Here is a 16,484-nt window from a genome sequence, read left to right as displayed (position 1 = left end):
TGATTGGCTCCTGACCGCCACCACCAGGCATCTTCTAGTTCAATCCAGAGACTTCACAATCAAGCTCTGTTCCCAGTTGGGAGTCTCTATAAATTGGGAAAAATCCTTAACTTTGCCCACTCAATCTATAACCTTTATAGGAGCAAACATAGACACAGTCTATATGACATCCAGACTACCGACAGCCAGACTACCAACAGCCAGAATACAAAATCTTTCACAGCAGATTTACAGGTTATTTCTCCTTCGAAGAGTCAAAACGAAGGTGGTGTTACAACTTCTTGGAACAATGACGTTGACTATAACATTGGTACCATTAGCAAGACTACATATGAGAATACTCCAATGGCTCCTGTCATCCCAGTGGTCTTTTCAGCAGTTGCTCCTGCATCACCAGATACTAATCACAGATTCTTCCAAAAAGAATCTCTGGTGGTGGATTCAGCCAGGTCACCTTACCACAGGGACTCCCTTTGTACCGCTCCAACCCGTTGCCACTGTGACCACGGATGCCTCTCAGATAGGGTGGGGTGCATTATCTAGGCAGGACTATCCAAGGCACATGGCAAGATCACGAGGCCCATCTGTATATCAGTGTCCTAGAGATGAAAGTGGTGCTTCTAGCATTGCAAGCACTTCACGACTTTCTCCCTCTAGAGATGATAGCTATCCAGACAAACAACATGTCAGTGGTATGGTATCTAAACAAGCAAGGAGGACCCAGATCTTACCCATTATGTCGAGAGGCCCTGCGAGTTTGGAACTGGGCAATTTCTTCCCAGCACTTTCTCATCACAACGCACATTCTGCGGACATCCAACATCATAGCAGACAAGCTAAGCAGGGCAATTTTGTTACCTCACGAATGGTCTTTGAACCAGAAAGTAGCCCAACTTCTGATCTGATCTTCTACAAATGGGGACAATCATGTTGCAATCTCTTTGCCAGCCCTATCAACGCCAAATGCAGCACCTTTTTCTCCCTCATTTCCCCTCTGGGAGAGTCACCACGAGATGCACTTGTCCATGATTGGCCCCCGGGACTTCTTTATGCATTTCCTCCTTTTCCACTCATTCCCAAGGTTATACAGAAAGCAATGTTGTTGGGAAGCAAGATGATCATCATCACTCCTTGCTGGCCTTGTCAAATTTGGTTCCCCTTCCTTGGGCCTCACCTGTTAGACTATCCATGGTCTCTGGACTCAATACCAGACCTCTTGACACATGTCAGGTTCTCTTCATCCCTGTCCCAATGCACTCAAACTGACAGCATGGCTAATCCAGTTCCATCATTAGTCAGGCTTCACGATCTGTCTTCAGCTGTAACCCATATCATTAACTCTTATAAGTCCTTGACTAGAAAATTGTACAACAGTAAATGGAAGAGGTTTTCTATTTGGGCAGATAACAGAAAGGTTAATCCATTTACAGCTCCCATTCCTGTTGTCTTAGAGTTCCTATCGGAACTTTTTCACCAGGAATCAGCAGCTGCTACACTCAGAGTTCAGCTAGCAGCAGTATCTAATTTTCATGTGGGAATTAAGGTTAGAATCGTTATGTCCCACAAACTTTGCAAGACCTTTCTCAAAGGTTCTATGATGTTAAGTTCTCCCGTTCAAGATCCCATTCCTCCCTGGGATCTAAATCTAGTCCTTTCTAAACTTACTTTGCCACCTTTTGAGACAACCCATAGCTGTCATTTAAAATTTCTATTATGGAAGACTCTTTTTTTTCTGGTGGCGATAACTTCAGCCAGATGAGTTTCTGAAATGCAAGCCCTATCAGTTAAACCTCCATACTTAATTTTTCACAAAGATAGGGTCTCTCTCTGGACTAATCCTTCCTTTATCCCCAAGGTCTACTCCCATTTTCACTTGAATCAAATTATTGAATTGCCAGTATTTTTCCCCAATCACACCAATAAAGCAGAGTATAGATTTCACCAATTGGATGTGCATCCACAGAACTAAAGGATTTAGAAAATCAGACCAGCTATTCCTTTCCTTTGCTGAAACAAGAATGGGTTTGCCAGTTTCTAAGGTCACACTATTAAACTGGATGTCTAACTGCATTTCTTTCATTTATACTTCTGAGAGAAGAGAGTTACCCCTTAAAGTCAAAGCGCATTCTACCAGATCATTTTCTACTTCTGCTGCCTTCTAAGCCAGGACTCCTATTGATAATATATGTGCAGCAGCAACATGGGCTACTCCTCATACATTCATTACCCATTATAAATTGGACCTAACTTCCAGGGATAGGGCCTCATTTGGTTCCACGGTGCTCAGGAGTATTTTCCAATGAGCCACCCATACAAGATGCTAGGGACGCTGTCCCACATGTAGTAATGGAGGCGAGATAGGACTACATAACATAAAGAAGTTATGTACTCACCATAACGTTCCATGTATGTAGTCCACCTTGCCGAATATTATTACAAACCCACCCACCAGCCCCCTTCCTGAAGGATCTGGAAAAAGTTTTCTATGGTGGTTTATTTCATAAAGGACACTTTTATTAAGGTTTTTATTCTTCCGAAATGTTGTTCTCCTTTCTGCTTTTTCTCCTTATATAGGCTAGCAGCAAACAATATCTGGGGAGTGTTCTCATGCACCATGGGATACCTCCTAGCCACGAGCCAATCAGAAGTTTTCAGGCTTTCTAAAAGCGGCCGAGTCGGAGCCAAGGATTGGCTCCGAACCCACATGTAATAATGTTTGGCGAGATGGACTACATACATGGAACGTTATGGTGAGTACATAACTTTAATTTTCTCATCACTACCTTGTCTCTCTTGCCTCCCTTAAGTTACCCTGCTCTACATGTGCTTCCAGCACTAGTCTGTAGGAATCTAAAGACCCCCCTCCAAATATCAGTGGTTCACCTCACAGCATAACTTGCCTAGAGTTCCTCTCTCAAGGATACCAGAAAAGTATGTCTGTTGAGTAAATCCTGCCAGAAAGACTTTCTACTATTGTACCACTACTACAAGTGTTAAAACACATCCTGAGCTAGGACAGCCAGCAGCCTTTACTCCTCCCACTTCTGTACCTTAACACCCTCTCTCCCCCATCCTCTATTGTTGTACTCCAACTAAATCCCTCTCATATCAGCCTGCAATATTAGACATGTCCACATCTCCTTCTTATCCACTCTTATGCCTAGCTACGTACCTTAATTTCTCCTGTAGTCCATAATTGCTATTTTGTCCTCACTTTACCCTTTACTACTACGGTCTACAACCACCTTTTCTAGGCTCACTCCTCACTGTCCTTTACCCACTTCTGACTTTCCAACTTACCTTTTGGAGTCAGTTCTACTGATTGTTTCCTCTCTAAATGCTTCAACATCTGTCTCTGCCAGCTCCGTTCGCCTTGTGGGCTCACTGCGCTCCCCTCCCTACCCCCAATTACCACCCACCCCCAGAAATCCTACTCTTCTACTCTCTAACCACACCCCTTCCTCTTCTCATAACTCTCTATACTCTTTACCATTGGCCTTTTTCTCTCATATCTGCCTTCTCTTACCACTCCCCTTCATTCTTACCACACCCTCCTCCTTTCCCCCATCCTCACCCTTTATATTTCCATATCTACATACAGACATCCAGTAGTTTATCCTTCCAATGTATAAACCACCCACCCCACTATATCTCCTACTTTGATTCACCTGTTTTCTACTATCTCCCCTAATATTTGCCTATTTACTCGCCTCCTATGAACACCCACTATATTCACACCCTCACTTCCCTGATAAACACACCAACTCGTCATCCCTACCAGTCCTTTCTATCCATGCAAATATAACATCTTCACCCAACTACGTACTTGCAAAGTATCATAGAATACTACAAATTAAATGCAACACTCTAAATCTCAGGAATGGTCTACTTCTATACAGCAGATTCCCTAACCCAAGATAAGACTACTCCTCTCTTTAAAGGATGGTGACAGCCACCCTAACCCAGGCCCAACAACAACTCCTACCACTCTCCATAACCATAATCAATCTCCTATTTATTCCCTTACTAAACCACCTAAATCCGTCCTAGTAGCTAGTCTTAAAATACGTAGCATTAACAACAAAGTAACTCAACTCCATGCTCTATTACAAGTCTACCCCTTTGACATTCTCTGCTTAATAGAAACATGGCTAAAACCTCTAACCAAAGAGAATGAAATCATCCTCACCTGGATATAATATCCTCAGACTTAACCGAGTAGCCAAGAAGGGTGGAGGGATTGCTATTTTACTTAAATCTGGCTTAAAGTTAACCACATACGACTGTAAACTACCTCTAGATTCCAATGCAGAAATTCTCATCTCCAAACTTCAACTTAACAATGCCAAATCCATCTATATTATCTGTATCTATCTACCTCCTGGTAATAACATTGCCACCATGGAAAATATCCATTGCTGGCTATCCCAACACCTGCCCCAAGAAACCATAACCCTGGGTGATATAAACATTGATTGGAACCTCTATTGTAGCAACCTCCCTACCACCCACATTAACCTATATGGTTTTGCACAAACCATTACCTCTCCCTCCAGGATAAATAAAGCTAACAAGAAAGCAACCATATTAGACTGGATTCTCATAAACAAACATCCACACATTTATGATTCTGGAACCCTCCCTAATGATACAAGTGACCACTCACTGACCTACATCATCAGGCATAAAGCCAGTGCTCCCATTCCAACCTCTATCAGAAATATTAGATCCAAAAAGAACTTTAACCCTGAACTATTCCAAAAGGAACTAAGAGCATGAAATTGGTCTCCCTTAAGACACCTCCCTTTAGAAGAAGCCGTTAAATACTTTAACTCTACCTACATCATCAGGCATAAAGCCAGTGCTCCCATTCCAACCTCTATCAGAAATATCAGATCCAAAAAGAACTTTAACCCTGAACTATTCCAAAAGGAACTAAGAGCATGCAATTGGTCTCCCTTAAGACACCTCCCTTTAGAAGAAGCCGTTAAATACTTTAACTCTAACTTCCTTGCCATTCTTAACCACCATGCTCCAACCAGACTAATTAGAATTAAAACCAATTCTGCCCCATGGCTCTCAAAAGAAACCAAACACAGACTCCAACTCAGAAATAAATATTGGTCCAAATGGAGAATGACTAAAAACCCTGTAGACCAACAAACCTTTAGACAGTTAAGAAATTACACTAAGAAAGCTATACTCTCTGATAAGAAACTACTACCTACAATTTCAACAAGCTTAACCATAACAACCCACAAAAATTCTGGGCTAGCATTAACCAATTACTCCATCCAGGTCAATCATCTATACCATACCCTCAAAATACAGACCACAAAAATCCCATGCATACAGCCACTACCTTTAATACCTTTTTTACTAATGCTATCCAAACACTAGCTAGTCAGCTATCACCTAATAGCTTTACTTTACCTTCCTATAACTCAACCCCACTCCCTCCTTTTCATTTCCAACCTGTCCAAACAACATATATCCTATCCCTTACACAACAATTAAAACCATGCTCTCCCTCAGCAGACCAACTACCTGCTGATTATCTACAACTGTCAACCAAAGTTATCTCCTACCCCATTTCCATTCTGATCAACAGAACTATTAGCGAAGGTCACATCCCTAGCGTATGGAACGTCTCCCATATTATCCCCCTCCATAAAGGTGGACACTCCACTGAATTCTCAAACTACCGCGCCTTTGCCCTCCTTTCTCCTTTGGCAAAGATCATGGAGAAATGCATCCATAGGCAATTACTCGACCACTTAATCCAAAATAACTTACATGTTAAGTTGTCAATCTCGCCTTTATTCTTGCTGGATGGGTTCGGAGCCGATCCTCTGCTCCGACTCGGCCACTTACTAAAGCTCGAGAGCTTATTTTACTGGTTCGAGGCAACCCTATATCCCATGATGCTAGGCGATAACTCCCCAGATCTCGTTTGCCACTTTCGCTTGCGAGGTGCGTTTTTTTACCGGCTCCTGGTAAGTCTTATATATAGAGAGTTCAGTCACCCTTTTTGAGTTAATTTATAGTTATTTCTTTCAATAGTGAGTAACTACCCCTAACTTTGTTACTTTTTTATATAGCTTCCCTTTTTATCCCTTATATCCCACTCTTAGGTTAGGCCTTAAGCGTGCCCCTTTCCTAATTTTTTCTTGGAGATCCTGTGAGTGTTTGGGTGTGTCAGTATCCCTATTAACATTTTATTGTTAATTTATAATTTTAGAGAGTGTCCGTTTGTTTCTGTTACTTTTGTGAACCCTCGACACTGTTATGTCGAAGGAACCTAAAGAAGCTAAGGTCTCAGACTTTAAGAAGTGTGACTCGTGCTGTCAGAAAATGTCTCTGAGAGACGGTCACACTTCATAGGTTCACGTCTTGTGTTTACTGCCTGGGACCCCTGCACCTGCAGGACTCTTGTTCAGTATGTCATGCATTCAGTCCAAGAGTCCTGCAGGAGCGCAGGAATAAACTTATACTGAGGGGCTTGTTAAAGCCTGAGGGCTCCCCGACTAAGTCTGCGTCGGGGAGGCCCTCGAAACCTGCAAAACCATTGGCTCCAAGTACTAAGCCTTCGGCTGCTGGCTCCTTGTCTGTGCCTAGATCGGCTCCAGCTGGAGCCGATCCCTTAGAGTCACAAGTTCCGGTCTCGGCACCACTCGGAGCCAATACCTCTGAGCCCATACTTTCGCTGTCGGCTCTGGCTGGAGCCGACGTGTCTTCGGCTCCGTTGGCTCCGTCTAAGAAGTGGTCAAGATCCCCTTCATTGGAGTCCATCCATTCAGCTCCGAGGTCTCCCCTGCTCTCGGAGCGGAGCCGATCTTCTCGCTTGTCCAGACTTTCAGATCACGACCTTGAGAGAGTGGTAAGTAGGCTGTTAAAGTCTCAGGCATTGGCCCAGATGATCTCTAGCCTGTCTCATTAGACTGTGGCTATTACGACTCCACCTATTTTTCCTCCTTCGACTCTCAGAGTTCGCAGCCAGACCTCCTCGGAGCCGTGACTGTTGTGGCGTCAGAGCTGATAACTCCCCCATCGGCTCCTTCATCTTCCGCTCCGATCTCCTCTTTGATACCTTCATTGGAGGGATCGCGGGTGCCTGATCTCTCTCGTCGGCTCCGAGGAGGCGAGTGGCATTGGACCATTGTCCGACCCCGTTCTCCCTCTCGGAGCGTCGGCGCTGGTGAGCTTGGCCCCGACATCGGCCTCGGAGCCTTCCCTGTCGGTGCGGTCTGGGGTTCCTACCTCTTCGGAGCAGGGGCCCTCTGGCCTTTCTGATAGGGGAGCCTTCGAGGTGATGAGGAGCGTACTAGCCCCAGGGCTTAGTCAGCGGTCAGCTCCATCAGCTCCTCCCACTGCAGTGCCTGCTGATGTCTTCTCACTCTCTTGTTCCCGGACCCAGAGATCCGACACCTCAGGTTTCCCCACTGGGAATTTCTTCCTCTTCCGAGGCTTCTCCTGACCTGTCAGTGGAGCCTCCACGTAAGAGGACATGTAAGAGGAAGCATGTGGACTCCCCTGAGTCCATTACATCTGACACTGACTTGGATGAGTCGGAGGGATCCCCAAAGTCCTCCTCTGAGGATGTCTCTTTCTCAGACATCCTAGAAATCCTGAAGCAGAGGGGGATCTGGTCTTCCCTTAATGCTTCCGAAGACGAGTCGGTGTAGCTGGAGGCGTTTGGTTCTCGACCCTCCACCTCCTGGGTGTCTCCGCCTTTCGACCCCCTTATGGAAGTAGTGGCTCGGAAGGCGTGGTCGGCCCCAGATTCGGTGGAACCCACCCCTCGGAGGCCATCTAAATTCATTACAGCACCAGTTGACAAGCAATTCCTAACAAAAGGTGTACCGGCAGATGCCATGGCTGCAGCCACCAAGAAAGAACTAGCTGATCCTTCAGTATCTATCCATCCTCCTAATAATGATTCTAGGACCATGGATAGGTACAGTAAGCGGATGTTTTCTTCAGTGACCTTTGTTATGCGGTCGCTGAATTACCTGTGTCACTTCACCTGCCTTCAGAGAGATATTCTCAAAGAGTTGGGAGAAGTCTTACAGGATCCATCAGCTGCTTGGTCCCAGGATAAAATAAACTCACAGCTTGGAACCCTGAACTCGATTGTTAACTCCTCCATGCGTCTGATTTCATATGCAGCCGATGGAGCGAGTAGGGCCGCAGGCACAGGAGTGGCCTTAAGGCGTCACGCCTGGATGCGGCTGTGTAATTTCGCGGACCCTTTCAAGGCGTCCTTCACAAATTCCCCTTTTGATGGTTCAGCTTTGTTCGGACCTCAAGTGAAAGACACCTTGACCAGATGCGAGCAAGATGGCAAGACTCTTTCTGCTGTAGGAGTCCGTTTCTCCACCCCTTCAAGACCATACCCTAAGGGTCAGAATGGTGGGAAAATGTGGTTCCGCAAATCTCAAGGAGTCACGTCTGATGCAAGAGATCAGTTTACCCCCAGAGGCAGAGGGGGTAACAACAACCGACGCCGCCCTAGGGGCAGCGGGGGTCCGAAAAACCAGGGTAGCAGGGAGCCTCTCTCTGACAAAACCCTTCCAGCATCCCTGAGATGTTGCCCGATTGTCCACCTTCAGAGGCAGTCGGGGGAAGATTGTCGCTGTACCCAATAGCCTGGCTTTCCCTTACTCAAGACAAATGGGTACAGTCGATTATATCCGAGGGTTACAAAATTCCCTTCATCCAAACCCCAATTCAGCAAAAGGGAACCCTTCCAGACGTTCCACCCGGTCTAAGGGAACTATCAGTATCAAAAATATCAAAACTGCTAGCAAAAAGAGCCATCCAGCCAGTCCCAGCAGACCAACTAGGATCCGGAATCTACTCAAGGTTCTTTTTGGTACCGAAAAAGACAGGGGACTGGAGACCAATATTAGCTCTCCGCAAACTAAACAAGTTTGTAAAGAGAACAAGATTCCGGATGGTCACGCTACAGTCCATTCTGCCCTTTCTGGGCAAGGACAATTGGATGTGGACCTTCACAATGCTTACTATCACATCAAAATTCACAGGCGCTCCAGAAGGTTTCTCCGCTTTTGGCTGGGGGCCAGTCACTACTAATTCAGAGCCCTGCCCTTTGGTCTCACTACAGCCCCCAGAGTGTTCACCAAATGTATGGCAGCGGTTACGGCTCACCTGAGACGGCAAGGATTCCAGGTGTTTCCATATCTAGAAGACTGGCTCCTCACTGCCACCACCAGGCATCAACTTCTCCAAGCCAGAGCTTACACCATTCACATTTGCAGAGGGCGAGGAATCTCTATATATTTCGAAAAGTCTGCCTTGTCAGTCTATTACCTTTATAGGCACCAACTTGAACACCGTACAACTTTCAGCAAAGTTAACAGACCAAAGAGTCTTAGATATTCAAAACCATGTCCAGGTTCTTCTTCAGAGCGACAAAATTCAGGCCAGGTATGTCCTGAAAGTATTGGGTCTTATGGCGGCCGCCATAACACTTCTTCCCCTTTCACGTTTTCACATGCGTCTTCTTCATTGGATGCTGTTTACCCAGTGGTCCTTTCAGCAACTCCCCATGCACCACAAGATCATGATAACTCAAACTTGCAAAAGTCATCTGTCCTGGTGGATATTGTCCCCTCAAGTCCATCAGGGCAGACCCTTTGTTCCTCCTCCCCCGGTCACCACGGTGACATCGGACGCCTCCCTGATCGGGTGGGGGGGCATTTTCAGGGCAGGATGGTCCATGGCACTTGGCAACCTTTCGAGTGCCACCTGCACATAAATGTCCTAGAGATGAGAGCAGAGCTTTTAACGTTGCAAGCCCTCCACGACTCTCTTCCCCTAGGAACTATTGCAATTCAAACGGACAATATGTCCGTAGTGTGGTATATCAACAAGCAAGGCGGAACCAAGTCCTATCCCCTGTGTCGAGAGGCACTCAGACTTTGGCAATGGGCGATCTCCTCTCAGCGATTTCTGATAGCAATGCATATCCCCGGGAAGTCCAACTTCATAGCGGACAGGTTGAGCAGAGCCATACTCTTGCCACACGAGTGGTCTCTCAAACAATCGGTAGCGGAAGAGATTTTTCAGAAGTGGGGTCTTCCTTGCTGCGATCTTTTTGCTACATCCCAAAACAGCAAATGCCCCGACTTCTTCACCCTCTTACCCCTTCCAGGCCATCCCCTCAGAGACGCTGTAGTCCAAGATTGGCCTCGGGGACTTCTCTATGCCTTTCCACCCTTTCCTCTAATTCCACAAGTAATTCAGAAAGCAACCACCTTGAGAGCCAAGTTGATTCTCATCGCCCCTTATTGGCCTCGACGGTTATGGTTTCCATTCCTACATCATTATCTTTTGGTACAGCCTTGGCATCTGGACCCAGTTCCAGATCTGTTGACCCATCAGTCGGGCAGCTGCACCAATCCGTACATTCTCTCAACCTCACTGCTTGGTTGCTCCACTTCCGTCCTTAGCCAGGCTTCCTATGATTTCTAATCCCGTCCGGGATATCATAGTAGCTTCCCTTAAATCTTCCACCAGAAGGATTTACACTAGTAAATGGAAACGTTTCTCCTTCTGAGCAAAGGCAAGCAATATAGATCCTTTTACTGCCCCAATTCATTCGGTCTTAGACTTCCTAGCTGAAATTTTTCATTCAGGGTCTTCTGCCTCTACAGTAAAGGTTCAGTTGGCAGCCATATCGAATTTTCATACAGGCTTATCGGACCACAGCATCATGTCCAATAAGCTTTGCAAAGCCTTCCTTAAAGGTGTATTTTTACTTAGGCCTCCGATCAAAAATCCTCCACCTCAGTGGGATCGTAATTTAGTCTTAACATCCTTAATTCTCCCCCCCTTTGAACCTGCGATCTCCTGTTCATTGAAATTTCTTTCCTGGAAGACACTTTTCCTAGTCGCCATTACTTCTGCTAGGAGAGTATCAGAGCTTCACGCCCTTTGCATTCGCCCTCCCTACTTAATCTTCCATAAAGACAGAGTTTCTCTAAGGACTAGTCCATCCTTCCTACCCAAGGTGGCTTCGCAGACAAATTTAAATCAATCAATTGATCTCCCAGTTTTTTTCCCAAACTATACTAATAGAGCGGAGCAAAAGCTACATTTTCTAGATGTTCACCGCCAGCTCCGATACTATTTGGATAGAACCAAACAAATAAGAAAGTCTGATCAATTGTTTTTATCGTACGCAGAGAATAAGAAAGGCCTTCCTGTTTCCAAGGTAACTCTATCTAGGTGGCTGTCTTCTGTGATTACATCTATTTATCAACTTAGAGGCAGGGAATTGACTTCTAAGCCAAAAGCCCATTCAACTAGAGCACTAGCTACATCTACAGCTTTTCAAGCTAGACTACCAATAGACACTATCTGTGTGGCAGCCACATGGGCCTCTGCTCATACCTTTGTTTCGCATTACAAATTGGACATGGCCTTCAGGGACAGAGCAACATTTGGTTCCACCATTCTTAAGTCTGTTCCAATGAGCCACCCAGGATGAAGGTGCTAGGGACGCGGTCCCATCCAGCAAGAATGAAGGCAAGATTGACAACTTAACATTGTGAAGTTATGTACCTACCATAACGTTCCATAGTAGTTGTCTTCTCTCGCCTTCTTTCTTGCATCCCACCTACCATCCCCCTAGCCTGGAAAGACCGAGAAGATCTTCCCTTCCTTGAAGGGTCCTTTTGTTCCTTTGTTCACTATCTAGGTGTTCTAGGATATATATAGTGTAAATAATTATCTTTGGAGGTTTTTATCCCTATTCCTCCTCCTTCCAGTTGGAGGATTTTGTTTTATTGGCCTATGCTAGGTTTTTCAACTTCCAAATGAGATCTGGGGAGTTATCACCTAGCATCATGGGATATAGGGTTGCCTCGAGCTGGTAAAATAAGCTCTCAAGCTTTAGTAAGTGGCCGAGTCGGAGCCGAGGATCGGCTCCGAACCCATGCAGCAAGAAAGAAGGAAGAGAAGACAACTAACATGGAACGTTATGGTAGGTACATAACTTCTCATTTCCAGTTGTCAACATGGTTTCAGACCTTCACACAGCACTACCACTGCCCTCCTTTTCTTTACTGATTGCATTAGCAAAAACCGTAACATTAATAATCTTTCCTCTGCACTATTTATTGACCTGTCTAAAGCATTTGACATGGTAAATCACCAGATTCTCACAAAAATACTCAAATCGCTGTCATTAGATGCACTTTCCATAAAATGGTTCCAGTCCTACCTAGGTAAAAGACAACAGGCTGTACTATGGCACAATACTCAATTCACCCTCCTGCCTGTTACCCTTGGTAACCCTCAAGGGTCCATCCTAGGACATCTCCTCTTCTCCATATTTATTAATGACCTTCATCTAGCCATCCCCCAGGCCACATGCATACAATATGCTGATGACTCCACACTGATATGCTCAGCCACATCCACCTCTGAACTTCACTCTCTTACCCAGAAGGTATTTAACACAGTTGAACTATAGTTCACACAGCGTTGCCTTCCCTTCAACCCCAATAAAACTAAACTCCTCTTCAGTCCTTACAAGTCCTCTCCTTTTGATTTCTCAGTTACATCCACCAATGGTACCATTATATCACCAGACCCAACCACCAAACTACTTGGTATCACCATTGATAACAATCTGAACTTTGACATCAATATCAACAATACTATAAAAACTGTCAACAAAAAACTTTACTCTCTCTATAAGGTTAAACCCTTCCTTTCACCTACAGCCAAAACTGTAGCTCACACTCATCTAATCTCTACACTCCTCTATACCTCACCCATTTTTACTAACCTATCTAAAAATAGCCTTAGCAAATTGGAAATGTCCTACAATAACATTGCCAGATTCGCTACCATTGCATTAACATAAGGCAGCTAGGATGGCTAGAACTACAAAACCTGATTAAATTCCACCAACTAACCATTGCCCATAAGACTCTTTATAAACCTTCCTGTACTCCTATACTATCTACCCTCATCACCCCCTATAAAAATCTGAAGTCCTTACATTCATCTCACAAACTTCTTGTACATACCTCGAAACCTAACAGGGCTGGCGATTCTCTCTTCTCAAATGCTGTTGGAAAATCCTGGAATCTTTGCCCCAGTGACCTTTCCTCACTTGCCTCTTTATCACTCTTCAAAAACAGACTGAAACTTTTCCTCAGAACACACTGGTTATGCCCTTCTACTAAACATGACTAACCATCTATCTCTTCAAAACTGAGAAACCAAAACCGGCACACGAACTGGAATCAATGTAAGGAACGTAGCTGGAACAGCAAGCCTGGAAATAGCAATTGAATCCACCACAGAATCCACCAACGTAAAAAAGTACTTCTTTATTGCACGATACCCTTGAAAAAATGTAAACCAAACACTAGTTAAGCGCTTTCATCTGCCATGCGCAGACTTCATCAGAACTAGTGCTTGCATCCATTACAAGATTTTTAAAACCAAACTTGGCGCCAAAACTCTTAATACTTTTAAAGATACACTGTATTTTATCCTCCCTACATATACATGTTAATAAACAATTAGTATACTATAATATACAGTATCAGAAGCAATTTCATTTGGCTGACACCAAAGCAGATAGTGTTTATCTTAGAAAGAACAGAAAGATTGAACGAGATATAGAAACGTATAGATTACACAAAGCATATATTTGGCCACAGGATAGAAAATTACAGTTTAAGGAAAGACATGTTAGCCATAGGGATTTGAGGGAAACACATGGGGAAGAGAATTTTCAAGGAGGCAGATTCCATCCAACTTATTGGAAACCTTACACACAAGGGAACAGGAGATACAAATGAAGGACGCATTGGAATTTGATGAAACAATTCTTAAAGGGGATAAGGAAAGCTTGGAATTACATCATGAGAATAGCTTAGGGTTACATAGAAGAGAAGAAGTAGTGGAACATTGTTTTAACCATGACAAGCTTCCTTCCATTAGTATTTACAAAGGTTTTAAGGTTTTCAATTATACTGAGCTTCATATCACGGAAGAATTCTGCCAATTATTAAGTTAAGGGTATGAAATTTATTCCATCCAACAAATTCAATTTGGTAGACCACATTAAGGAAATTAAATTATTTAGTAGGAGACTCAATCTAGCATTACAATTAGAGACCAAAAAGGATGATAATAGAACATATGTGCCAACTGAATTAAAGAAAAAAAGTACATATATGCCTTCAAGTAATATACAAGTCAATAATTATGAGAAAATGGTGTGTAGGGATTTATACTGTTTAAATAAGGAAATCCACAGATATAAAAAGTATACACATGGTGACAATATTACTATTCAAGAAAGGGAATGTTTAAATGAGCTTATTAATAACAAGGATATAAGAATCATGAAACCCGATAAAGGTGGGGGTGTTGCATTATTTACCAATCTAGCGTATAATGCAGAAATATACAATATATTATATGAATCAGGTAACAATATTACTATTCAAGAAAGGGAATGTTTAAATGAGCTTATTAATAACAAGGATATAAGAATCATGAAACCCGATAAAGGTTGGGGTGTTGCATTATTTACCAATCTAGCGTATAATGCAGAAATATACAATATATTATATGAATCCGGTAACTATGAGACAGTTCCATCAATCAAATTAATATAGGATTTAGGAGAATTGATTTAATTTTAGAGGAATATTTGATTGATAATAGAATTACTAAGGAATTGTTTGAATTTTTGAAGGTAGAACACCCGGTTATGGCACGTATTGTTGGGATTCCCATGGTGCACAAGTCAATTGAGAAACCTCCATTTAGACCAATCATCTCGGGATCCAGATCTAAAACATATAACATAGGATTGACTATAGACAGATGGACTAAGCATATTTATCAGAATACACCACATACAATTAAGGATTCCTGGGATTTTTTGGGAAAATTAAGACCAGAATTGTGGTCAGATCAATTAACCTTGGTGACGACAGATGTATGTGACCTTTCTTCTAGCATACCTAAAGAAGAAGGACTTGAAAGGTTTGGAAATAGTTTGAGAAAATTTTCACAGTTAAGTTGGGACAAATTGTATTTATATTAGACATGATGGGTTTGGTTTTTGATTATAACTATTTAACATTTGAAGGTGAATATTTTAGAGCAAGGGTGTTGCTATGGGCGCTTCTTGCGCCCCTATATTCACCAACCTCGTCATGTCTGATTGGGAAAATGAGTTTATTGTTAACAATGAATATTATCCTTACATAACCTTCTATGCAAGATTTCTTGATGACATTTTTATTTTATGGAAGGGATCTAATGAAAAAATCATGGAATTTTTAGAGTATATTAATGGAACCACACAATTTCTTAAATTTACACACAAAATTAGTAATCAAAGTATTGCATATTTGGATATATACATTAGTTTAACTACGGATGGTTTTACATCTAGAGTACATCGTACAAATACATTTTCTAATGACTATTTATATTTCACTAGTGAACATCCACCATATATATTTAAAAATATAGTCAAAGGACAATGTATTTGTGGTGCTAGGATGTCGTCAAGTAAGGAATTAATGGAACAGGAAATGAAGTTAATATATAATCTATTTATGAATAGAGGTTATCCACTACGAATGTTACAGGACACAATTGAATATGTTACAACACAATGGGGTCACAAATTTAAACCATTATTGGGTAATACCTTGAATGTTAAAGAGAGCTGTAACACCAACCCGGGTTTCATTGGTAGAGTATGTGTAATTACCTACACACCATATAGTAATAGGATTAAGGAAATTATTAATAAATATTGGGATTTGATAACTGTAGTAGAGTCAAATAAAACAATTTTAGGTGATTCACTGAGAATAGTATATAAGACGGGTCCTAATATTAAAAGACTGCTAGAAAAATTAAATAATAATAAGACATTGAAGAAGCAAGGAAATGTGTTAACTAGGAAATGTGGAAGATGTAATCAATGTAGATATATTAATGAGAGTACTGAGGTTAAACTAAGGGATGTAAATCATACATTGATTAGAAGTAGAGGTGGAAACTGTAACACTAAACATATAGTTTATTTGGCCTTATGTAAGATATGTTCAGCCTATTATATAGGCAAAACAGAAAGGCAGTTGAAGAAACGTATTTATGAACATTACTATAGACTACAGGTCAAAGACAGTAAAAATGCATTATATAGACACATTAAGGAACATGGGGAAAATCACATCTTATTTTTTATTATAGATCAAGAGCAGGACATACTATATGGAGGTGATTGGAAAACAAGATTAGCTTGTAAGGAAAGTAAATGGCAGATGCTGACTGATTCTACAAGGAGTCCAGGTATAAATGAATATATTAATATTAAACCGTTTTTGATTATGGACTCCTAATTTATTGCAAGTCCCAATATTTGTTTTAAAAATGTTTTAAATGTTTTTAACATTAACATTGAG

At 42.5% G+C, this 16,484-nt stretch overlaps 1 protein-coding gene across 1 annotated transcript in view; it reads left to right on the top strand.

Moving 5' to 3' along the window:
* The first annotated feature begins 16,285 nt into the window (after positions 1-16,285).
* The window catches only part of IFT27 (intraflagellar transport 27), a 387,202-nt gene continuing 387,003 nt past the window's right edge, over positions 16,286-16,484 (top strand). The window contains exon 1 of the mRNA XM_044066266.1: positions 16,286-16,371. Within this exon, the coding sequence (XP_043922201.1) occupies positions 16,344-16,371 (28 nt within the window). The 5' untranslated portion in view covers positions 16,286-16,343. The remainder of the gene's footprint in view (positions 16,372-16,484) is intronic.

This window comes from Protopterus annectens, chromosome 1.part0, assembly GCF_019279795.1.
Source record: "Protopterus annectens isolate FY-2018-M chromosome 1.part0, PAN1.0, whole genome shotgun sequence".
Lineage (NCBI taxonomy): Eukaryota > Metazoa > Chordata > Ceratodontiformes > Protopteridae > Protopterus > Protopterus annectens.
Note: the sequence above shows the minus strand (reverse complement) of the source record. Positions and strands in the feature narration are given on the sequence as shown.